At 46.8% G+C, this 27,500-nt stretch overlaps 1 protein-coding gene across 2 annotated transcripts in view; it reads right to left on the bottom strand.

Moving 5' to 3' along the window:
* Positions 1-24,855, bottom strand: part of LOC134319212 (anoctamin-1) — a 44,900-nt gene extending 20,045 nt beyond the window's left edge. Inside the window, exons 1-3 of one of the 2 annotated variants that reach the window (XM_063000259.1) lie at positions 24,772-24,855; positions 13,473-13,593; positions 1,969-2,268 (exon numbers count right to left, since the gene is read on the bottom strand). In XM_063000259.1, the coding sequence (XP_062856329.1) occupies positions 1,969-2,268; positions 13,473-13,574 (402 nt within the window). In that variant the 5' untranslated portion in view covers positions 13,575-13,593; positions 24,772-24,855. Of the gene's footprint in view, positions 1-1,968; positions 2,269-8,901; positions 9,197-13,472; positions 13,594-24,771 lie in introns of those variants that run through there. The other variant, XM_063000260.1, reaches the window with a different exon arrangement.
* Positions 24,856-27,500: the final 2,645 nt, after the last annotated feature.

Raw genomic sequence — 27,500 nt, 5'->3', positions numbered from 1 at the left:
ATAAACAATCAGATTATTAATGACGCTTTTATTATCATTCACATTCATCCAGACAACCAAACACAAGCAGGTCCATCAGGGTGTGGACGGAGGACCAGATAAACACCCGGTCCTGACCAGTGCAGTCTCCAGACCTGAACACCACTGAACACCACTGAACACCACTGAACACCTCTGAACACCACTGAACACCACTGAACACCTCTGAACACCACTGAACACCACTGAACACCACTGAACACCTCTGAACACCACTGAACACCACTGAACACCTCTGAACACCACTGAACACCACTGAACACCACTGAACACCTCTGGAATGTGATCAAGAGTGAGACGGATGATCACAGGATATTAAACCACGTCGAGCATGCAAAGCAACGTCATACCCCAAACCGTCCACTGACTTCAGAGTGAAACGATCTGCTAACAGCTGATGTACTGGAATCATCAACACTATCGGTGCCAACACCACCAACATCATCAACACCAACATCAGCACCAACATTAACACCATCAACACAATTACCAACATCATCATCAACACCATCATCATCAAAATCAAAAACATCCACACCACTATTATCAACATCAACACAATTACCAACACCATCATCAACACCATCTGCACCATTAACACCATCATCACCATCAACATCATCACCACTATCAGTATTAACACCACCATCATCATTACCATTAATACCACCATCAGAGCCAACACCAACACCATCAACACTATTACCAACACCTTCATCAGCACCAACCCTAACACCATCAACAGCAACACCAACATCAGCACCATCATCACCATCATTACCATCACCATCAACACCATCACCAACACCTTCATCAGCACCATCAACACCATCACCAACACCTTCATCAGCACCATCAACACCATCAACATCTTCATCAGCACCATCAACACCATCACCAACATCAACACCACTATCACTAACACCATCACCAACACCATCAACATCAGCACCGACACCATCATCACCATCATTACCCTCATAACACCATCATCAAAACCAACAACATTAACACCATCAACATCATCAGCATCAACACCATCACCATTAACATCACCAACACCAATATCAACACCAGCACCAACATCAACACCAAGTCATTACCAACATTAACACCATCATCACCAACACCATCACCACCGTCAACATAATTATCAACACCAACACCATTAACACCACCAACACCAACACCATCAGCGCCAACACCAAAACCATCATCAGCACCATCAACACCATCAGCACCAACATCATCATTAACTTCAACATCAACACCAACACCAACATCATCACCAGCACAAACATCCTCAGCAACACCATCACCACCTATAGTCTTGGTCTTGGTAGGTTTGGGTCTTGGTCTTATCTTGGTCTTGACTGATAAAGTTTTGGTTTTGTTTTAGCTCAGATGATTAAGATTCATGTCGTAGACTCAGTTGTTGATCTTAGTCTGTTAACATTTACCATCAAAGTCTGGCTCAGTTGTCGTGGGTCTTAATCTTGTCTTGGTTCTGGCTGGTACAAGACTTACAGTAGTCTTAGTCTTAGTGTAGATGATGAAGAGTCCAGGTCTTGCGTCATGCTTACTTAATTACTTAATAATAATGATTACTTTATTACACCTGAATTACACATGGATTCTGTAATCAGAAGTGGCGTCCCAATACTTTTGTCCACGTGTTGTTTAAAAGCTGTTTGAAATGCTGATGCTGATGGTGACCCATCACATAAACCAGTATGAAGAGGTCAGGGGTGATCAGGTGGAGTGTTATTGTAGCCTAATACCACACGGCCTCCAGAACATTCTGTTTGTGTAGGTCTTTCACCCCTCAAAAAAAAAGAGGCCGAGCCCCTCTCGACCAGACTGTGTGTCCGAGCGGAACACACACACACACACACACACACACTCACACACACACACTCACACACTTACGTCCTCGTCCCTCTCCAGCTCCAGACCCATCTCCCTCAGGTTGCTCTCGAACTCCTCCCGCCGCAGCACCTTGTCGTCGTCGTGGTGATCGGCTCCGCCCCCGTGCTCGGGGTCTCGGGTTCGTGTTCGGCGCAGGCTGCGGGTGAAGGCGTTGTCGGTGAGGCGGGACGAGTGGCGCCGGGAGCTGCCCGGCTTTTTGATCTGGTAAGTGAGGACGTAGTCGACCCGCCGCACTCCGTCCTGGAAGTAGAGACCGTGTCGACATCCTGAGCTCTCATCTGGAGTCAGAGAGTTCAGCAGCTGCACACACACACACCATGTACTGACATCAGTGTGTGTGTGTGTGTGTGTGTGTGTGCATGTTCATGTGTGTAGATGTACAGGTGTGTACAGGTGTGTGTGTGTGTTAAATCGAATCAAATCAAAGATTATTTGTCACATACAGGTTATAGATGGTATAACTAGCAGTGAAATGCTTTGTAGGTGTGTGTGTGTGTGTGTGTGTGTACACCGATCAGCCATAACATTAAAACCACCTCCTTGTTTCTACACTCACTGTCCATTTTATCAGCTCCACTTACCATATAGAAGCACTTTGTAGTTCTACAATTACTGACTGTAATCCATCTGTTTCTCTACATGCTTTGTTACCCCCTTTCATGCTGTTCTTCAATGGTCAGGACCCCCACAGGACCCCCACAGAGCAGGTATTATTTAGGTGGTGGATGATTCTCAGCACTGCAGTGACACTGACATGGTGGTGGTGTGTTAGTGTGGGTTGTGCTGGTATGAGTGGATCAGACACAGCAGCGCTGCTGAAGTTTTTAAACACCGTGTTCACTCACTGTCCACTCTATTAGACACTACTACCTAGTCGGTCCACCTTGTAGATGTAAAGTCAGAGACGATCGCTCATCTATTGCTGCTGTTTGAGTCGCTCATCTTCTAGACCTTCATCAGTGGTAACAGGACGCTGCCCACGGGGCGCTGTTGGCTGGATATTGTTGGTTGGTGGACGATTCTCGGTCCAGCAGTGACAGTGAGGTGTTTAAAAACTCCAGCAGCACTGCTGTGTCTGATCCACTCATACCAGCACAACACACACTAACACACCACCACCATGTCAGTGTCACTGCAGTGCTGAGAATCATCCACCACCTAAATAATACCTGCTCTGTGGGGGTCCTGTGGGGGTCCTGACCATTGAAGAACAGGGTGAAAGGGGGGTAACAAAGCATGTAGAGAAACAGATGGACTACAGTCAGTAATTGTAGAACTACATAGTGCTTCTATATGGTAAGTGGAGCTGATAAAATGGACAGTGAGTGTAGAAACAAGGAGGTAGTTTTAATGTTATGGCTGATCGGTGTATATACGTGTGTGTGAGTGTAGGTGTGTGTGTGGAGGGTAAATATGTAAGTGTGTATGCAGATGTGTGTGCAAATGTAAGTGTACAGATAAATATAGGTGTGTGTAAGCAGGTATGTGTGTGTGACTGTAGGTGTGTATAGGTGAATGTAGGTGTTTGTGTATGTGTGTGTAAATGTAAGTGTACAGGTGAGTGCAGATAGGTGTAAATGAGTGTGTGTGTGTGTGTGTGTGTGTGTGTGTGACTGAGTGTGTGAGTGTGTGTGTGTGAGTGTGTGTGTGTGTGACTGAGTGTGTGAGTGTGTGTGTGTGAGTGTGTGTGTGATGGATGGTGGTGTATATATCGAGTGGATCCGGTGGCTCCGGTTCTGTTCGAGTGTTTATTTAAGATCTCGACTCGTCATTATCAGCACTAAAATATTTAAACATCCTGAAGAAGCTCTGAAGTGTCTCAGAGAAGCTGATCCAACACACCTGCTGCACCTCACGCTTCATCATCTACACACACATCAGCCAAAACATTAGAACCACCCACTGAACACACTGTCAAAACTGATCCTACACTCCATCCTGGTTAGTTATACACTAATACAGTGTATCACAAAAGTGAGTACACCCCTCACATTTCTGCAGATATTTAAGTATATCTTTTCATGGGACAACACTGACAAAATGACACTTTGACACAATGAAAAGTAGTCTGTGTGCAGCTTATATAACAGTGTAAATTTATTCTTCCCTCAAAATAACTCAATATACAGCCATTAATGTCTAAACCACCGGCAACAAAAGTGAGTACACCCCTAAGAGACTACACCCCTAAATGTCCAAATTGAGCACTGCTTGTCATTTTCCCTCCAAAATGTCATGTGATTTGTTAGTGTTACTAGGTCTCAGGTGTGCATAGTGAGCAGGTGTGTTCAATTTAGTAGTACAGCTCTCACACTCTCTCATACTGGTCACTGAAAGTTCCAACATGGCACCTCATGGCAAAGAACTCTCTGAGGATCTTAAAAGACGAATTGTTGCGCTACATGAAGATGGCCAAGGCTACAAGAAGATTGCCAACACCCTGAAACTGAGCTGCAGCACAGTGGCCAAGATCATCCAGCGTTTTAAAAGAGCAGGGTCCACTCAGAACAGACCTCGCGTTGGTCGTCCAAAGAAGCTGAGTGCACGTGCTCAGCGTCACATCCAACTGCTGTCTTTGAAAGATAGGCGCAGGAGTGCTGTCAGCATTGCTGCAGAGATTGAAAAGGTGGGGGGTCAGCCTGTCAGTGCTCAGACCATACGCCGCACACTACATCAAATTGGTCTGCATGGCTGTCACCCCAGAAGGAAGACTCTTCTGAAGTCTCTACACAAGAAAGCCCACAAACAGTTTGCTGAAGACATGTCAACAAAGGACATGGATTACTGGAACCATGTCCTATGGTCTGATGAGACCAAGATTAATTTGTTTGGTTCAGATGGTCTCAAGCATGTGTGGCGGCAATCAGGTGAGGAGTACAAAGATAAGTGTGTCATGCCTACAGTCAAGCATGGTGGTGGGAATGCCATGGTCTGGGGCTGCATGAGTGCAGCAGGTGTTGGGGAGTTACATTTCATTGAGGGACACATGAACTCCAATATGTACTGTGAAATACTGAAGCAGAGCATGATCCCCTCCCTCCGGAAACTGGGTCGCAGGGCAGTGTTCCAGCATGATAATGACCCCAAACACACCTCTAAGACGACCACTGCTTTATTGAAGAGGCTGAGGGTAAAGGTGATGGACTGGCCAAGCATGTCTCCAGACCTAAACCCAATAGAACATCTTTGGGGCATCCTCAAGCGGAAGGTGGAGGAGCGCAAAGTCTCGAATATCCGCCAGCTCCGTGATGTCGTCATGGAGGAGTGGAAAAGCATTCCAGTGGCAACCTGTGAAGCTCGGGTAAACTCCATGCCCAGGAGAGTTAAGGCAGTTCTGGGAAATAATGGTGGCCACACAAAATATTGACACTTCAGGAACTTTCACTAAGGGGTGTACTCACTTTTGTTGCCGGTGGTTTAGACATTAATGGCTGTATATTGAGTTATTTTGAGGGAAGAATAAATTTACACTGTTATATAAGCTGCACACAGACTACTTTTCATTGTGTCAAAGTGTCATTTTGTCAGTGTTGTCCCATGAAAAGATAAACTTAAATATCTGCAGAAATGTGAGGGGTGTACTCACTTTTGTGATACACTGTAACTAGTGATCTCTGGGACTGATCCGGGCACCCGCGTGAGAGGGTTTCACAAAAGACTTTGAAGTGCGTCTGTGGGAATTTGTGCCTGTTTAGTCACCAGCATCTCTGGTATGTTACGGCTGAGCACTGATTCTGATTGATCAGTAGATGTTCCGATTCATTCCAGAGCTGTGCAGTGGGGCTGAGGTCTGGAGTTTCTTGTCTGCTGGATCAGGAGAGGACCTTCCCTAAACTGTTGCTGCAAAGTCAGAAGCGTATCATTTCCTTAATATCATTACTAGGGCTGAAACATGCAAATTCAGTCATTTGAGGGGCGTCCCAATACCTTTGCAGCACTTTTATTGCTCTGACAGTCTCCACTATTTTAAGATGTTGGAGTATTTCTGTGGGAATTTGTGCCCATTCCAATTCAACCCAGCTTCTGGTCCAACCACGTCTGATGGAGCTCACCCTATCTGCTGGCAGAACGTCAGGACTCCCTCATGAACAGGCGTGTCCACATACTTTTGGCCACCTCAGGTACACGACTGCAGTTGCTTCACGCTGTACGTTTCCAGAAACATGATCCAGCAGGGTGTTGGATCGCTGCTCGTGTCTTAATCTCAGCACCTGCTCAGAAATCTTAGCGAGGACTCGTGTTATGGGTCAGGAGGAGCTAATTCTGGAGTCATGCTCAGACGTTTCGAGGGGCGGGAACAGCAGTTTAGCTGATGTTCTAGCTGATAAGATCACACAGAGGGGCGCTGTGTTTAAATTACTTGTTTTACTTAAATTACTGTTTAAAAAAATTTTTTTTGACACGTTACATCCAACAAGCTCACAGTCAGGCATCCGAATACTTTTGACCTCAGCCCCACTCAACAGCACTGGGACGAACTAGAACATCCACTGACACACAAATGCTGTCATGTTTAGACTGAATGGGCACAAATTCCCACACACAGACACACTTCAAAGTCTCATGAGATCTGAGAGCTGAAATCTTTAATAGCGTTTGTTTTTGACATGGAACGTCCAACAAGCTCGTGCTCAGGTGTCCGAATACTTTTGGTCAGTTTAAATGGAAGGGATTGGAGCAGCCTGGAACCCAACAGGGCGGAGTCTCGGGAAGACCACACAACCATCAAGCCGCCACTGTTGGGCCCTTCAGAGCATCTGAAGCCCAGTCGCTTGGGTAACAAGCCGGTACCAAATGCGGTAAACATGGGATCCTCGGGGGATCCAGGGTTCGAATCTCAACGGTGCTATCAGCCGGTCGGACGTCTGCATTGACGTGATTGTCTATTGTCTGGGAGGGGATGGATGAAACAGCCTAGCGACTGGGAGGTCTAGGTGCTCTCTCAGTGCAGGTCCCAAGCCCAGATAGAAATAGGAGGGTCGTGCCAGGAGAAGCATCTGGTGTAAACACTGTGCCGAGTCTGGTGTGAGCCGAAAGAGAAAAATTCTGTAACTTTACGACTTTATTCTTGAAAAATGACGATCTTAAAAATATTATGACTTTGTTTTTGAAGTCTGCTATTAACAGAGGCCCTAAAATGCCCCCCCCCCAAAAAAAAACAAAACGATGCAGCGTCCACCAAATAATTATCAAATTCACAAATAAATCCACTTCTGAGGAACCACAATTATTTTCCATCAAATTTCACTACTGTACTTTCAAAAATCAAACCCCCAAACCGTCAGTCATTAGAACAGTTTTCTCATCACAGCTAATATTAACAGGATCGATTTTATCAAACAATCAAGTTCCACAACAAATCTGCACATTTTTACATTTTCTCCTAAATCAGCGGTGCCCGATACACCGATGGCACGGTGCACGCTGGTAGATCGTGCCTCATTCAAACAGCTCAACGTGATCGACATGAAATGTGGCCGCTGCTTCTTTCATTTGTGGTTCGCCTAAAGCACCGCTACTCTAGAATGCTTTCATTCATCAGTAGCCAGTTTGCACCATTTTTGCATTCTGCACTGTTAGTGAAGACGACGATGCAACCAAGCACAAAGAAACCAAAAACGAAACTTTAACCCTCGATCTGACATTCATATGAACTCAAGCGCCTCTGCTGGACAGTTTTGGAACTTGCTGGCTGAGGAACAATATCCAAACATGAAAAAATGTGCCGCATATTTAACAGCATTTTTGGAGCGACCTGCTTGTATGAATCAACTATATTATATATTTTGTTTATGCTTTTTCTCTCTTTTTTTAGTGAGTCCAATTGCCTGATTGCGTCACGCTTCCTCTCCACCAATGCCGATCCCCGCTCTGATTGAGGAGAATGAAGCTAACCCACGCCCCCTCCGACACGTGGGCAGCAGCCGTATGCATCTTATCACCTACACTTTGATGAGAGCAATGCGGATCAGCTTTGTGTACAGAGAGACGCACCCTGAGAGCACTCTTTTCCCGTCTCTATGCAGGCGCCATCAACCAGCCAGCAGAGGTCACAATTGCATCAGTTATGAGAGAGAGACCTCATCCGGCTTAATCCCGCCCATATCTGAACAACAGGCCAATCTAGTTCATGTGGCCGCTCAGACTTAGCTGGCAGGCAGAGCCGAGACTCGATCCGATGTACTCGAGATCCCAGCTCTGGTTCCAGCGTGTGTTTTACCACTGTGCCACCTTAACATCAGCAGCTCCTGTCCAGATACATAAACCTGACCGACACCCTTCAGAGTAAATCACAATGAATAAGGTCGGTGTGATTTGCTGAAGCGCTTTTGAAAAGCGTCGAAGCTGTTTTGAAAAATGACGAGGCCAACCTTAAAAAGTAGATCATAATGACCCGTCGACTGAAATATTAGATCTCAAGCCACAAAAGTATGAACACCCCTGTTCTAGCAAATCAATCTCAGTGTCAGTCAGTCAAGCAATCTGAAGCCGAAAAATGTGAACACGCCAGTGTCCCCTCGTCCTGAACCTCAGGAAAAACCTCTCTGAGACTGAGCAGAACCCAAGTTCCTGAGATGTTCCTCCATCAGCTAAAGCCTGAGTACGTTCTCCTACCTGATCTGCTGGTGAGATGTTCTGTCGTGGCTCTCTGAGCCAAACGTTACAGGAGGAACGTGGGCGTGGGTGAGGACGAGCACAGATTTAAATTGGACTCGTGTTCAACCCTAAACAAAACGCTTCATCAGGTATGAATGGACGTCCAGTCTGAGTTATTATAATAATAAAAACGTGAACACGCCAGTGCTCCCCTCGCCCTGAACCTCAGGAAGAACGTTCACCCTGCCAGGCAGGTAATGACCGTCTCTGAGACTGAGCAGAACCTCTGGACGTCCCCCCTGAAACATAAACGTCGGCGGCCGGCGCCTCACTCACATGGAACTTGCCGTGAAAAATCACGTCCTTCAGGAAATGTTTTTTACTCCTGGCAGAGTCGCCGTGATCCTCGGCCATCTTCACTTTATCTGTTCTGCGGCACGTCCTCCACCTTCTGCTGTTAACTCACACACACACACACACACACACGCACACACACACTCGCACGCACACACACACACTCCGCCACGTCTCGGTGGGTGAAGCCGGTCTAAAGTTCTGGCGCTGCTACTTGAGAAGAGTTAGCGATGCCAGCAGCTAATATTAGATAAAACTATAAAGCTCTTCAAAGCCTCGCTCTCGTTAGCTAAACATCTCAGCGTGCGTTAGCAATCCTCATCAGCGGCGGAGGCGTAAATCATTTTAATCCCGAACACACGACCGAACCGGTTCCTGAGATGTTCCTCCATCAGCTAAAGCCTGAGTACGTTCTCCTACCTGATCTGCTGGTGAGATGTTCTGTCGAGGCTTTCTGAACCGGGGGTGAGGACGAGCCCCTGCTCCAGGTTTAAATTGGACTCGTGTTCACCCCTTAACAAAACGCTTCATCGGGTATGAATGGACGTCCAGTCTGAGTTTAATATTTTGAACAACCTCACTGAGACGGGTTCGAACATGGTTCAGAAACTTCTCATCACTTCAGATTCAGAGTTTCATCACAACAGTCTCTAGTTTGCACAGAATGGAACCAAAAACACAAAAACATCCAGTGAGCGGCAGTTTTGCAGTGAAAAGAGCCTAACCGATGAGAGAGTTCAGTTGAGAATGGACAGACTGGTTCACGCTGACAATAAAAGCGCTTGAACTGGTTGGTTCGAATCCCAGCTGAGCTGCCAACCTGGCCGGGCTTTACATTAACACTTACGTTTTCAGCATTTAGCGGACGCTCTTATCCAAAGCGACTTACAGTACTGTGACAGTACACAGTTTCTTTACACTTTGGGCTCCTGCACGAGTGTGTGAGTGTGTGTGTGTGTGTGGAGGGGGGGGGGTCACGTAGAGCTTAGTGTGTCTCTCTGTACGTGATACGGCTCTCTGTGTGGGAACCAAACACTGGCAGGTGATAAGAAGCGGCGGCAGATTGTCAGAAAGGGCGTGTGGTGATCCGGCTCTCCTGGTTCAGATCTGAGGCAGCGAATTCACGATCAGGGATTGGATATGACTAAATTGTGAGATGAAGAAGGGAAAATCCAGGGAGTAAATACCTGTAGAACCCTGAGGTAAATCTGAGGTAAATCTGAGGTAAATCTGAGGTAAATCTGAGGTAAATTTGAGGTAAATCTTACTGCTGTGATTGTCAGCACTGATAATAAGACAGATGTAGGAACAGGAACAACACAGGGCAGCTGTAGCCTAGCGGTTAAGGTATTGGACTAGTAATCAAAAGGTTGCAGGTTCAAGCCCCACCACTGCCAGGTTGCCACTGTTGGGCCCTTGAGCAAGGCCCTTAACCCTCAATTGCTTGGACAATATACTGTCACAGTACTGTCAGTCACTTTGGATAAAAGCGTCTGCTAAATGCCGAAAATGTAAATGTAGAGGTCCTTCCCCAAACTGTTTTATTTCTTTATGATTATTACTTTCTGGTTCCTCAGGTTGTTTTTGTCCTACAGGAGATCCAGTTTGAGGTGTGACTGGCATGCTAACATACTACAGCAGACTCATACCTGAACAAGGCACCTGTGCACCCACCACGACCCTGACCAGGCATGACTCTGACCAGGCAGGTGTTTATTACAGATGAGTGAATGAATGACTGAATACCAAATAATTCGTGTTATTAATGGTATTATTGGGCAGCTCTAGCCGAGTGGTTAAGGTACTCGGAGGTGGTTAAGTAATCAGAAGGTTGCAGGTTCAAGCCCCAGCACTGTTAGGTTAATGATAAAGCTGTGGTGGAGCAGTAATGTGTTTACATGATGAACCGTTGTACTGCAGCAGCTGTGATGAGTGATCCTGGTTTAACACATCAGCACCGCGTGCAGCACCGCCGATCAGGTTTCACACCGGGTGTCATAAACGCCACCCCCCCCACCCGCCACGCCTAAAAGTTTTAGACCCCCCTGAAATCAAAGTACAGAACAAACAAACGTTCAGCTGAAATAAATCATTCAATCATTTTATTAAACTGAATTCATTTTGATCTTCGCCTCCTCAGCGTCGCTCCTTTAGCTGATACGCTACACGACCAAAAGTATTCGGACGCCTGATCGTGAGCCTGTCGGACATCCCAGCTATTAGAACAGCGTGACCCTCTGTGTGACCTTCCAACTAGAAAAGTTAAGGTACTGGACTAGTAATCAAGCCCCAACACTACCAGGTTGCTGTTGTTGGGCCCTTGAGCAAGGCCCTAAACCCTCAATTGCTCAGAATGCATAACTGTCACAGTACTGTAAGTCGCTCTGGATAAAAGCGTCCGCTAAATGCTGCTCTTCTAAGAAGCTTCTCACAAACTTACACTTTGAAGTGTGTCTGTGTGTGGGAATTTGTGCCTGTTTAGTCAAAAGATGGCAGGGCGGGATGACCGGACTATGTGGTCATCAAACGCTGATTAGCAGATAGAGGCGTCTGTGCTGAAAGCGTCGGCGAAAAGAAGGGGTTTGCTAGGACTGTGCGCGGGTCGGAGGAGGCGTGAGAAGCAATATACCCTCCTCGAGTGCAATCAGGGATCCACCAGCAGAGGGAGACAAACTGAGTACGATAAATCAGGAGAAAAATGCATAACGTCTTCAGTTACTCCACGAAGTTGGAAGCACTGGATGTATTCTGTGTACCTGAGCTTATACACCTGAACTCAATAATTAAAAAAGGTGTCCAAATACTTTTGCCATCCAATCGTGTACCCCCAGAAAATAAACGCAGAATTTGGAATCCCAGGCCTGCCGTGACGGGCGTGGGTATAAAGCGCGGCATTCTCTGCTGCAGCTGTAAACATGAGGACGTGGTGTAGAAGGTTGGAGGGTTCTGACGGGATTACAGAAGTGCGTGACAGACACATCCGGGATCGGCCGTATTTTTAGAGACGGAGTTAAAAACACACAGTGAACAAACAAAAGCGTCCGTGGCCTCGTGTTTCTCCCAGTGGGAACCGAGCGTCGCTTCGTCCCCAACAGGAAGTCGGAGCAAAGTTCATTACTCGGCGGGATCATAAGGATGTGGTGAAGAAGTTCCGTTCCTCACTTCCTCGGTGCTCAACTCGACCCAACGATTACAGACCGAACACAGAGCGAGTAAAACACACCACGTTTACACCATGTTTACACCATGTTTACACTCCGTTTAGAGTGTGAGTGAGTAAACGACAGGTTGGGTGCTGATGTTGGTCGAGAGAGTCTCAGTTGATGTTCCGGTTCATTCCAGAGCTGTTGAGTGGGGCTGAGGTCAGGGCTCTGTGCAGGCCAAGCTACCGAGCAGAAACACTCTCATCAGTTCCGTGTGTTGGCTGACGGAGCCGGTATATAATAATAATAAAAATAATAATAATAAAAATAATAATAATAATAATAATAATAAAAATAATAATAATAATAATTAAAAAAAAAATAATAATATAATATAATAATAATAATAATAATATAATAATAATAATAATAATAATATAATAATAATATAATTAATAATAATAATAAATAATAATTAATAATATAATTAATAATAATAATAATAATAATAATATAATAATAATATTATAATAATAAATAATAATAAATAATAATTAATAATAATAATAATAATTAATAATAATTATTAATAATAATAATAATAATAATAATAATAATATATAATAATAATAAAAAATTCAACAATATAGCGCCTTTTACAGTACCCAAGGACGCTTTACATAGGAATCATAATCTGGTCCTTGCACAGTGTTTGAAGGCCCCGCCCACTTACTCCGGCCTCGTTCCACCCAGCAGCCAATTGTGCCCGCTCAAGCTGATTGAAACCGGGGTGTTCAGAATGCCAGCGCTGGTGTGACAGCTCTAAACGTGGTGTAAACGTGGTAAAATAAATACCTTAACACAGTGTTTACTCGGTCTGTGTTTGGTCTATAATCATTCGGTATAATCTGGACACCATAATTTGGACACCAACTGTCCAAAAACAGTCCATAAAGCTCTTTCCCAGTGCTGAGTTGCAGAGACTGCCTGAAACGCACCCACATGACCCCCTATTGTACATAACGGCATGATTCTGTACCCCGCATCCCCTGCTGATCTCACAGGTACAGCACATGATACTTCACAACCTGCTCTCAGACACCAGCGGTCATTTAAAAAGTCGCCGGATGACTGGACAACAGCAGGAACAACAGTTACACAAGAACAACGAGCGATCAACTGCACAGTTTACAATCCTCCCCATCAGCATTCCATTGCTCATGTTTGGAGGAGGAAGAGTTGTGAATGCATATGATCCCAACACCACCAAACCTACAGTGAAGTACGGTGGAGGGAGCATCATGATCCGGAGCTGCTGCTCTGCAAACACTGCAGCCTTAATGTTTTAACAAAACGATAACGAGTCCAAACATGTAAATATAAAAAACTATAAACGTAAACGTGACTCACGAGGTTTTCCTGCTGCACGTATCCGATATCCTCGATTCCTTTGATGTTCACGATGTCCACTTGTTTACCGGGTACAGACGTGCATCTCTCCATCTTCATCATGGCACCATGAGATCTTCACCTGCACAAGAACAACAACCAAACCATTCATTCAGTGTCTGTTTTATCACTCCTTTATCCTGATCAGGGTCGCGGTGGGTACAGTTCACCGGGCAAAAGGCAGGGAACACCCCGGACAGGTCGCCAGTCATGCTGGAACAGGAAAGGACCTTCCCTAAACTGTTGCTGCATAGTCTGAAGCAAATAATTTTTCTTTATATGACTGATTTATTACACCTGTTAAAGGGGGGATGACCTTAATTTTTGGGGTCTGATGTTCCTCCTTTTTTGGGGGGGGTCTGATGCTCTTCTTTTTATGGTCTGATGTTTCTTCTGTTTGGGGTCTGATGTTCCTCCTTTCTGGGGTCTGATGTAGTTTTTTGGGTCTGATGTCCCTCCTTTTTGGGGTCTGATGTTCCTCCTTTTTTGGGTCTGATGTCCTTCTGTTTGGGGTCTGATGTTCCTCCTTTTTGGGGTCTGATGTCGTTTTTTGGGTCTGATGTTCCTCCTTTTTGGGGTCTGATGTTCCTTATTTTTGGGGTCTGATGTCCTCTATTTATGGAGGTGACCTCTCTGGGTGTGAGGGGGGTAGCAGGGTACCTCCTGCAGTCTGTGAGCGACCCCCAGCGCCGTGAGCTGATCCTGCATGTGTAACAGGATCAGTAATAACTCTGTGTGTGATGAGCTACAGTTAATAAAAACATTTAAGAACCGCGCTGCGGGGGCCCGGGGGTCGGGTCTGGGGTCGGTAAAGTTCTTAGAGCATCACACAGCTCTGTGTTCCGCGGGATTCAGGGATCAGGTGGTTTTTTTGGGGTAAAGTTTTCAGGTCAAAGGTCACGCAGAGGTGGCGCTATGCTGCGCCCGCTATGCTGCGCCCGCTATGCCGCGCCCGCTGTGCTCCGTCAGTAAGAAGCAGATGTCAGGTTACATGCCGGCGTAGCGTCAGCGTACTGGACGTTTCTGGGAATGGTGTCAGCGGTGTCTTGTATGAGCCGACCCGCCCGGACGCCTATCGGTTACACACCGGGGCTTTTACTGCTCAGTGACAGGAGCAGATGGGGGTTAATTTTAGGACTTTTGTTGGTTTTGGGAGTAAATCACCGCGCATGTTTCGGTGTTCCGGTCAGAACGATCGTCCATCATGGCAGATAGAATCGACGTTAGCAAATAAACACCAGCAGCTAAATTTAGCTCATCAGACCTCAGGCTAATAAATAAACACCAGAGGGCTGGAATTCCATGAATGCGCCGCTAACGATGAACCGCTAACAATGCGCCGCTACTGAACGTTCTGTTAACATCATTCCATACACATAAAACCATCCAAAACAGTTGGGACGGGATTAAATTCACATACATTCATGCTTTGTGGACTGTTCCTATAATACAATAAGCAGTTAAGCAGTTAAGGTACTGGACTAGTGATCACACGGTCACTGGTTCAAGTCCCACCACTGTCAGGTTGCCGTTGTTGGGCCCTTGAGCAAGGCCCTTAACCCTCAATTGATCAGACTTAAACACCACATGATGGCGGGACGTTAAATCAGACTTTAACTCATGCACACGCTGACACTCATACCGTCATGTCAAACCTACGATATATTTATCTCTTATATTTATAATTATATGTATATATTGGTTATAATCTATACTACTGCTTCTATTATATATATCCATTCATACCTATATACACATATATATATATATAGATATATATCTTGTTTATCATAATGTGTATATAAATATACAGACATAAATAAATATATAATTATATATCTTAATTATCATTTACATTTTCAGCATTTAGCAGACGCTTTTATCCGAAGTGACCTACAGTACAGTTACAGTATACAGTCTGAGCAATGAGGGTTAAGGGCCCAACAGCAGCAACCTGGCAGTGGTGGGGCTTGAACCAGTGACCTTTTGATTACTAGTCCAGTAACCTAACCGCTAGGCTACAACTACCACACTATCATAATGTGTATGGATAATACATATATTTGAATATATATACAGTGTATCACAAAAGTGAGTACACCCCTCACATTTCTGCAGATATTTAAGTATATCTTTTCATGGGACAACACTGACAAAATGACACTTTGACACAATGAAAAGTAGTCTGTGTGCAGCTTATATAACAGTGTAAATTTATTCTTCCCTCAAAATAACTCAATATACAGCCATTAATGTCTAAACCACCGGCAACAAAAGTGAGTACACCCCTAAGAGACTACACCCCTAAATGTCCAAATTGAGCACTGCTTGTCATTTTCCCTCCAAAATGTCATGTGATTTGTTAGTGTTACTAGGTCTCAGGTGTGCATAGGGAGCAGGTGTGTTCAATTTAGTAGTACAGCTCTCACACTCTCTCATACTGGTCACTGAAAGTTCCAACATGGCACCTCATGGCAAAGAACTCTCTGAGGATCTTAAAAGACGAATTGTTGCGCTACATGAAGATGGCCAAGGCTACAAGAAGATTGCCAACACCCTGAAACTGAGCTGCAGCACAGTGGCCAAGATCATCCAGCGTTTTAAAAGAGCAGGGTCCACTCAGAACAGACCTCGCGTTGGTCGTCCAAAGAAGCTGAGTGCACGTGCTCAGCGTCACATCCAACTGCTGTCTTTGAAAGATAGGCGCAGGAGTGCTGTCAGCATTGCTGCAGAGATTGAAAAGGTGGGGGGTCAGCCTGTCAGTGCTCAGACCATACGCCGCACACTACATCAAATTGGGCTGTCACCCCAGAAGGAAGCCTCTTCTGAAGTCTCTACACAAGAAAGCCCGCAAACAGTTTGCTGAAGACATGTCAACAAAGGACATGGATTACTGGAACCATGTCCTATGGTCTGATGAGACCAAGATTAATTTGTTTGGTTCAGATGGTCTCGAGCATGTGTGGCGGCAATCAGGTGAGGAGTACAAAGATAAGTGTGTCATGCCTACAGTCAAGCATGGTGGTGGGAATGCCATGGTCTGGGGCTGCATGAGTGCAGCAGGTGTTGGGGAGTTACATTTCATTGAGGGACACATGAACTCCAATATGTACTGTGAAATACTGAAGCAGAGCATGTTCCCCTCCCTCCGGAAACTGGGTCGCAGGGCAGTGTTCCAGCATGATAATGACCCCAAACACACCTCTAAGACGACCACTGCTTTATTGAAGAGGCTGAGGGTAAAGGTGATGGACTGGCCAAGCATGTCTCCAGACCTAAACCCAATAGAACATCTTTGGGGCATCCTCAAGCGGAAGGTGGAGGAGCGCAAAGTCTCGAAAATCCGCCAGCTCCGTGATGTCGTCATGGAGGAGTGGAAAAGCATTCCAGTGGCAACCTGTGAAGCTCTGGTAAACTCCATGCCCAGGAGAGTTAAGGCAGTTCTGGGAAATAATGGTGGCCACACAAAATATTGACACTTCAGGAACTTTCACTAAGGGGTGTACTCACTTTTGTTGCCGGTGGTTTAGACATTAATGGCTGTATATTGAGTTATTTGAAGGGAAGAATAAATTTACACTGTTATATAAGCTGCACACAGACTACTTTTCATTGTGTCAAAGTGTCATTTTGTCAGTGTTGTCCCATGAAAAGATATACTTAAATATCTGCAGAAATGTGAGGGGTGTACTCACTTTTGTGATACACTGTATACTACTACTGTCCATCTGTCTATCTATCTGTCTGTGTCTGCCTGTCTGTGTCTATCTATCTATCTATCTATCTATCTATCTATCTATCTATCTATCTATCTATCTATCTATCTTCCTACCTAACTGTCTGTCTGTCTGTCTGTCTGTCTGTCTGTCTGTCTGTCTGTCTGTCTGTCTATCTATCTATCTATCTATCTATCTATCTATCTATCTATCTCTCTAACTGTCTGTCTGTCTGTCTATCTATCTATATATCTATCTATCTATCTATATATCTATCTAACTGTCTGCTTGCCTGCCTGCCTGTCTGTCTGTCTAACTAACTGTCTGTCAGTCTGTCTATCTATCTACATTATACTGTCACACTACTGCAAGTTGCTTTGAATAACGGCGTCTACTAAATGCCAAAATGTAAACATAAGGGCCTTGCTCAGGGGTCCAACAAGCAGTAACCTGATAGTTGTGTGGCTTGAACTGGCAAACGTCTGGAAACCCACACAGACACAGGGAGAACATGCAAACTGTACACAGAAAGGACCCGCCCCACGTGGGGATCAAACCCAGGACCTTCTTGCTGTGAGGTGACAGTGCTACCCACCGAGCCACCGCGCCGCCTCATTTATTTAATAGATCAGGGATGAAATATTACAGTCCTGTAACTTTAGTGCATTAAAACAGACGTTTGTTTCCTGTACGAGCTTTAAACTTTAGGATTATGCGGAGTGAGTGTGAATATGTGGGAGTGTGTGTGTGTGTGTGTGTGTGTGTACAATGTCCAGCTGTTGGGGATCATGCAGTAGTTAAAGCCAGTGCTGGGTAGGAGACGGCGGGCGGGCGGGCGCGGCTCCAGTGTGTATAAGCGAGTGTAAATAAGCAGCGAGGACTTTAAAGCTCCGGCGTGGGAATCTGAGCCTCAGAGCGCCTGCAGAAATACGGGGGGGGCGGACGACGACTTCCTGTCCTCCTAAAATTAGACACGAGATGGACACGCAAGTTTAATCAGTACAGAATGGACACCAGGACCAGGGGGGCATCACACACACCCCGTAACAACACGCCAGCTTGTTTATATCCTGCGTCTGTACGGGTGAAGAGAAACGCTGAACGGGGAAGAGAGGGGGGGGGGGGGTTTATGGGAGGGGTGGGAGGGGGTTCAGCGCCCCACCCAATTTCTTCTGGTTCTGAGCGACTCCGGGCGAGACGTCAAGTCTCGGCTATTTTTATATCGACCTTCCACAGCGAGGCTGGCACGAAGGGCACGGGGGTACAAAACCCTCTCTAGAAGACACTGGCACCTTTTAAATGTACACATTCTCACCAAAAACATGAGCACTTCAGCATGTTCTCCGTTATTCATTCTGTACGTGATACAGCTGCTCCTATTTATTCACACTAATCCCTTCATGGGTGGCACGGTGGGCAGCACTGTCGCCTCACAGCAAGAAGGTTCTGGGTTCGATTCCCAGGTCGGGCGGTCCGGGTCGTGTCTGTGTGGAGTTTGCATGTTCTCCCCGTGTCTGTGTGGGTTTCCTCCAGGTGCTCCGGTTTCCTCCCACAGTCCTAAGATGTGTGTGTGTGTGTGTGTGTGTGTTTGCCCTGTGATGGACGTATGGCGCCCTGTTCGGGGTGTGTCCTGCCTTTCACCCAAGAAATCTAACCCACTGCATCCCTGACCAGGATGAAAGGGGGTAAAACAATGAATGAATGATCCCTTGGTGAAATGAACTCCTGGTGAGAGGCAGGAACACCCTGAACTGGGCACAAATCCTGACTCATAATTAGAATCACTGGAATAGAGCTGCTGACCTGGCCGGGCGTCCACACAGACACAACAGGGCGTGTTTTAGAGAGGGAAGGTCAAATAGTGTGTCCTTTTTAGGGTCTGATGTTCCTCCTTTTGGGGTCTGATGTTCCTCCTTTTTGGGGTGTGATGTTCCTCCTTTCTGGGGTCTGATGTTCCTCCTTTTTGGGGTGTGATGTTCCTCCTTTCTGGGGTCTGATGTTCCTCCTTTTTGGGGTGTGATGTTCCTCCTTTTTGGGGTCTGATGTTCCTCCTTTCTGGGGTCTGATGTTTCTCCTTTCTGGGGTCTGATGTTCCTCCTTTTTGGGGTGTGATGTTCCTCCTTTCTGGGGTCTGATGTTCCTCCTTTTTGGGGTGAGATGTTCCTCCTTTTTGGGGTCTGATGTTCCTCCTTTCTGGGGTCTGATGTTCCTCCTTTTTGAGGTCTGATGTTTCTCATTTTTGGGGTCTGACGTTCTTTTTTTGGGGGTCTGATGTTTCTAATTTTTGGGGTCTGATCTCTTTTTTGGGGTCTGATGTTCCTCCTTTTTGGGGTCTGATGTTTCTCTTTTCTGGGGTCTGATGTTCTTTTTTTGGGGTCTGATGTCCTTTTTGGGGTCTGATGTTTCTCCTTTCTGGGGTCTGATGTTCTTTTTTTGGGGTCTGATGTCCTTTTTGGGGTCTGATGTTTCTCATTTTTGGGGTCTGATGTTCTTTTTTTTGGGGTCTGATGTCCTTTTTGGGGGGGTCTGATGTTTCTCATTTTTGGGACTGGTCTGGACGCCAGCATGAGTGGGGGCGGAGTCACACGTGGCCCTCCGTACGCGATTCGGCTCTCTGTGTGAACACTGGTAGGTGATAAGTAGTGGCTACAGATTCACCATCAGATCTACAGCTGTAAGCGGTGTGTACGTGTGTGTGTTATGTTGATGGGAGTGGTAATTTTCAGTGTGAACACGGTACAGTTTACTCTCACGTCTCGTACACGCGTGTTCAGCGTGACACAGCGCGTGAGGCGACGTTAGCAAAGCCGTTATCACGCGGCGGGTTTAACCGAATGTGGAGCAGAGATAAGTGAGCGTACAGCTCACATCATACGCCACAAGAACTTCCTGTTACACAGCGCAAACACCCTCAGAGCCAAAAATCCACACCACACCCACTCCGTTCCACCACCCCCACCCCCCACACACACCCACAGCCACTCCGTCCTGCACTACACCCCCCCCCCCCCCCATCAAAACATTCCTCAGGTCTGGTTCTCCACATCAGCTCACGTCCAAAACATCTGAACCTTCTAAATAAGCTTCATGAGGCAACAAAAAGCAAACGAGTGAATTTTAAAGCAGAAAGTTCCAGGCTGGTAAACCATCCTCTTAAAGACTACAATACCCACAATGCACTGCGACTACAGCACTCCCACATTTTCATTAGTTGCTTTACATTCACATTTACATTTTCAGCATTTAGTGACGTATTCCTGCTTTGTAGCTGATGAGCGTCTGATGAATCCCTGATCAAATCCACCTGCTGCAGGTCAACTGATCATGACACACTATATGACCAAAAGTATTCTGACGCCCCTTCTAATTTTTAAAATTCATCTGTTACTAACAGGTGTAATAAATCAATCATATAAAGGTATGCAACAGTTTAGGGAAGGCCCTCTCCTGTTCCAGCATGAGTGAGCTCTATAAAGATGTGAAGAGAAGCTTCCTGCACAGAGTTCTGAGCTCAGCCCCACTCACCAGCTCTGGGATGAACCGGAACATCAACCGAGGCTTCGAGGCTTTCAGCGCCCTAACATACAGGCACAAATTCCCACACACATACTTCAAAGTCTTTTAAAATGGTCAGAGGAGCAGCTGTTGTTCTAACGTTTGTTTTTGAATTGAGACAATCACGATCAGGTGTCCACATACTTTAGAATCTTATATTCATGCAAACTACACAGCAGATCAGAGTGGGCAAACAGTGGGCACACACACAAAAACCAGTGCCATGATAAAATGTGCAAACAGTGGGCACACACACACACACACCAGTGCCACGATAAAGTGGGCAAACAGTGGGCACACACACAAACACACACACACCAGTGCCACGATAAAGTGGGCAAACAGTGGGCACACACACAAACACACACACACCAGTGCCACGATAAAGTGGGCAAACAGTGGGCACACACACACACACTCCAGTGCCACGATAAAGTGGGCAAACAGTGGGCACACACACACCAGTGCCACGCTAAAGTGGGAACACACACACTTACACACACACACCAGTGCCACGATAAAGTGGGCACACAAACACCCGTGCCACGATAAAGTGGGCAAACAGTGGGCACACACACACAAACACACACACACCAGTGCCACGATAAAGTGGGCAAACAGTGGGCACACACACACACACCAGTGCCACGATAAAGTGGGCAAACAGTGGGCACACACACACAAACACACACACACCAGTGCCACGATAAAGTGGGCAAACAGTGGGCACACACACACACACACACCAGTGCCACGATAAAGTGGGCAAACAGTGGGCACACACACACACACCAGTGCCACGATAAAGTGGGCAAACAGTGTGCACACACACACACACACACCAGTGCCACGATAAAGTGGGCAAACAGTGGGCACACACACACACACCAGTGCCACGATAAAGTGGGCAAACAGTGGGCACACACACACACACACACCAGTGCCACGATAAAGTGGGCAAACAGTGGGCACACACACCAGTGCCACGATAAAGTGGGCAAACAGTTGGCACACACACACACACACCAGTGCCACGATAAAGTGGGAACACTCACACTTACACACACACACCAGTGCCACGATAAAGTGGGCAAACAGTGGGCACACACACACACCAGTGCCATGATAAAGTGGGAACACTCACACTTACACACACACCAGTGCCACGATAAAGTGGGAACACTCACACTTACACACACACCAGTGCCACGATAAAGTGGGAACACTCACACTTACACACACACCAGTGCCACGATAAAGTGGGAACACTCACACTTACACACACACCAGTGCCACGATAAAGTGGGAACACTCACACTTACACACACACCAGTGCCACGATAAAGTGGGAACACTCACACTTACACACACACCAGTGCCACGATAAAGTGGGAACACTCACACTTACACACACACCAGTGCCACGATAAAGTGGGCAAACAGTGGGCACACACACACACACACACCAGTGCCACGATAAAGTGGGCAAACAGTTGGCACACACACACACACACCAGTGCCACGATAAAGTGGGAACACTCACACTTACACACACACACCAGTGCCACGATAAAGTGGGCAAACAGTGGGCACACACACACACCAGTGCCATGATAAAGTGGGAACACTCACACTTACACACACACCAGTGCCACGATAAAGTGGGCAAACAGTGGGAACACACACACACACACCAGTTCCACGATAAAGTGGGCAAACAGTGGGCACACACACACACACACACACACACCAGTGCCACGATAAAGTGGGCAAACAGTGGGCACACACACACACACACACCAGTGCCACGATAAAGTGGGAACACTCACACTTACACACACACACCAGTGCCACGATAAAGTGGGCAAACAGTGGGAACACACACACACACACCAGTTCCACGATAAAGTGGGCAAACAGTGGGCACACACACACACACACCAGTGCCACGATAAAGTGGGAACACTCACACTTACACACACACACACCAGTGCCACGATAAAGTGGGCACACTCACACTTACACACACACACCAGTGCCACGATAAAGTGGGCACACTCACACTTACACACACACACCAGTGCCACGATAAAGTGGGCAAACAGTGGGCACACACACACACACACCAGTGCCATGATAAAGTGGGAACACTCACACTTACACACACACACCAGTGCCACGATAAAGTGGGCAGACAGTGGGCACACACACACACACACCAGTGCCACGATAAAGTGGGCAAACAGTGGGCACACACACACACACACCAGTGCCACGATAAAGTGGGAACACTCACACTTACACACACACACCAGTGCCACGATAAAGTGGGCAAACAGTGGGCACACACACACACCAGTGCCATGATAAAGTGGGAACACTCACACTTACACACACACCAGTGCCACGATAAAGTGGGAACACTCACACTTACACACACACCAGTGCCACGATAAAGTGGGAACACTCACACTTACACACACACCAGTGCCACGATAAAGTGGGAACACTCACACTTACACACACACCAGTGCCACGATAAAGTGGGAACACTCACACTTACACACACACCAGTGCCACGATAAAGTGGGAACACTCACACTTACACACACACCAGTGCCACGATAAAGTGGGAACACTCACACTTACACACACACCAGTGCCACGATAAAGTGGGCAAACAGTGGGCACACACACACACACACCAGTGCCACGATAAAGTGGGCAAACAGTTGGCACACACACACACACACCAGTGCCACGATAAAGTGGGAACACTCACACTTACACACACACACCAGTGCCACGATAAAGTGGGCAAACAGTGGGCACACACACACACCAGTGCCATGATAAAGTGGGAACACTCACACTTACACACACACCAGTGCCACGATAAAGTGGGCAAACAGTGGGAACACACACACACACACCAGTTCCACGATAAAGTGGGCAAACAGTGGGCACACACACACACACACACACACACCAGTGCCACGATAAAGTGGGCAAACAGTGGGCACACACACACACACACACCAGTGCCACGATAAAGTGGGAACACTCACACTTACACACACACACCAGTGCCACGATAAAGTGGGCAAACAGTGGGAACACACACACACACACCAGTTCCACGATAAAGTGGGCAAACAGTGGGCACACACACACACACACACACCAGTGCCACGATAAAGTGGGAACACTCACACTTACACACACACACACCAGTGCCACGATAAAGTGGGCACACTCACACTTACACACACACACCAGTGCCACGATAAAGTGGGCACACTCACACTTACACACACACACCAGTGCCACGATAAAGTGGGCAAACAGTGGGCACACACACACACACACCAGTGCCATGATAAAGTGGGAACACTCACACTTACACACACACACCAGTGCCACGATAAAGTGGGCAGACAGTGGGCACACACACACACACACCAGTGCCACGATAAAGTGGGCAAACAGTGGGCACACACACACACACACCAGTGCCACGATAAAGTGGGAACACTCACACTTACACACACACACCAGTGCCACGATAAAGTGGGCAAACAGTGGGCACACACACACACACACACACACACACACACACACTCACGCGTGCAGGAGTGACACGGGCAGGTGAAGCAGAGCTCCGTTTGATCCCGGTAAAGGACGTTCCCAGATGAAATGACACCGGGGGGGGACACAGGTCCGCGTGCATGCGTGTGCGCGCGCGCGCGCGTGTGTGTGTGTGTGTGTGCAAGCGCTTGAGCCCACTGCCTTCAACAACTCAATTAAAGTGTCCTCGCGTGCACGCGCACGTGTCACACCTGTTGTGTTGTTTTTTGTTTATGCCACAATTTAAGCAAAGCGCGCGTGCGTGCGTGTACCCCCCCCCCAAAAAAAAAAAAAACAACCAACACCCCCCAGCACGTGATGTTTCGGATAGACCATAAACCAGAACGAGCTCTCACACTCACCTGTGCGCGAGGAGGATTCCGAGGCGCGCGCTCCGCCCGCAGGTGTGAAGAGCAACAGTGCAGCGCGCGTGCAGCACCTTTCCTTTATCCTCGCGCCGGTGGAGGAGACGCGCGCGACTCACAGGAGGGGGGGGGGGGGGGGGGGGGGGGGGGTGAGAGGAAGGAGGGGAGGGAGGAGGAGGAGGAGCCAAGCGAAGTTTGGAGGGGACAGAGGTGCTGTACAGGATTCTGGAACATAACTGCTTCCACATTACATGCGTTCAACTGTAGAATGATTCACACAGTCGGCGTTCCGATTCATGTAGTCTTTAAAATAGTCAGTAAATGGTGTAACAGTGCTGGACTTCTTCTCTACATTATATCATGTTAAGCTCGCTGGACTGTGGGCAGTGACAGAGAGTGAGGAGGAGGAGGAGCCAAGCGAAGTTGGGAAGGGGACAGAGGTGCTGTTCAGGATTTTGGAACATAACTGCTTCCACATTACATGCGTTCAACTGTAGAATGATACACACAGCCACACAGTCGGCGTTCCGATTCTTAGAGAGTCTTTAAAATTGACATTGTATGCAGTAACAGTGCACTATATCATGTTAAGCTCACTCGACTGTGTACAGTGGCAGAGAGTGAAGGGGGAGAAGCTATTAAACAGCCCATAGAACTGCCTCCACATTAAAAGTGTTCATCTGTAAAATGATACACACAGTCACACAGTCGGCATTCCGATTCATGTAGAGTCTTTAAAATACAGTAAATGGTGTAACTGTGCTGGACTGCTTCTCTACATTATATCATGTTAAGCTCGCTGGACTGTGGACAGTGACAGAGAGTGAGAAGGGGGAGGAGCCAAGCGAAGTTGGGAAGAGATTTTGGAACATAACTGCTTCCACATTACATGCGTTCAACTGTAGAATGATACACACGGCCACACAGTCGGCGTTCCGTTTCCTGGAATGGTGTAACAGTGCTGGACTTTCTCTGTGCACTATATTATGTTAAGCTTGCTCGACTGTGGACAGTGACAGAGAGTGAGAAGGGGAAGGAGCTATTAAACAGCCCATAGAACAGAGGTGCTGTACAGGATTTTGGAACATAACTGCTTTCACGGTGCATGCGTTCAGCTGCAGAGCTTTAAATGGTACACACAGCCACACAGTCGGTGTTCCAATTCATGTAGATTCTTTAAAATAGTCAGTAAATGCTGTAACAGTGCTGGACTGCTTCTGTGCATTATATATATACAGTATATATATACGTATATATATATATATATATATACTGTATATATATATACAGTGTATCACAAAAGTGAGTACACCCCTCACATTTCTGCAGATATTTAAGTATATCTTTTCATGGGACAACACAAACAAAATGACACTTTGACACAATGAAAAGTAGTCTGTGTGCAGCTTATATAACAGTGTAAATTTATTCTTCCCTTAAAATAACTCAATATACAGCCATTAATGTCTAAACCACCGGCAACAAAAGTGAGTACACCCCTTAGTGAAAGTTCCTGAAGTGTCAATATTTTGTGTGGCCACCATTATTTCCCAGAACTGCCTTAACTCTCCTGGGCATGGAGTTTACCAGAGCTTTAGAGGTTGCCACTGGAATGCTTTTCCACTCCTCCATGACGACATCACGGAGCTGGCGGATATTCGAGACTTTGCGCTCCTCCACCTTCCGCTTGAGGATGCCCCAAAGATGTTCTATTGGGTTTAGGTCTGGAGACATGCTTGGCCAGTCCATCACCTTTACCCTCAGCCTCTTCAATAAAGCAGTGGTCGTCTTAGAGGTGTGTTTGGGGTCATTATCATGCTGGAACACTGCCCTGCGACCCAGTTTCCGGAGGGAGGGGATCATGCTCTGCTTCAGTATTTCACAGTACATATTGGAGTTCATGTGTCCCTCAATGAAATGTAACTCCCCAACACCTGGTGCACTCATGCAGCCCCAGACCATGGCATTCCCACCACCATGCTTGACTGTAGGCATGACACACTTATCTTTGTACTCCTCACCTGATTGCCGCCACACATGCTTGAGACCATCTGAACCAAACAAATTAATCTTGGTCTCATCAGACCATAGGACATGGTTCCAGTAATCCATGTCCTTTGTTGACATGTCTTCAGCAAACTGTTTGCGGGCTTTCTTGTGTAGAGACTTCAGAAGAGGCTTCCTTCTGGGGTGACAGCCATGCAGACCAATTTAATGTAGTGTGCGGCGTATGGTCTGAGCACTGACAGGCTGACCCCCCACCTTTTCAATCTCTGCAGCAATGCTGACAGCACTCCTGCGCCTATCTTTCAAAGACAGCAGTTGGATGTGACGCTGAGCACGTGCACTCAGCTTCTTTGGACGACCGACGCAAGGTCTGTTCTGAGTGGACCCTGCTCTTTTAAAACGCTGGATGATCTTGGCCACTGTGCTGCAGCTCAGTTTCAGGGTGTTGGCCATCTTCATGTAGCGCAACAATTCGTCTTTTAATATCCTCAGAGAGTTCTTTGCCATGAGGTGCCATGTTGGAACTTTCAGTGACCAGTATGAGAGAGTGTGAGAGCTGTACTACTAAATTGAACACACCTGCTCCCTATGCACACCTGAGACCTAGTAACACTAACAAATCACATTACATTTTGGAGGGAAAATGACAAGCAGTGCTCAATTTGGACATTTAGGGGTGTAGTCTCTTAGGGGTGTACTCACTTTTGTTGCCGGTGGTT

The sequence above is a fragment of the Trichomycterus rosablanca genome, chromosome 8, assembly GCF_030014385.1.
Source record: "Trichomycterus rosablanca isolate fTriRos1 chromosome 8, fTriRos1.hap1, whole genome shotgun sequence".
Taxonomy (NCBI): Eukaryota; Metazoa; Chordata; class Actinopteri; order Siluriformes; family Trichomycteridae; genus Trichomycterus; species Trichomycterus rosablanca.
This window is presented reverse-complemented; position numbering and strand designations above follow the sequence as displayed.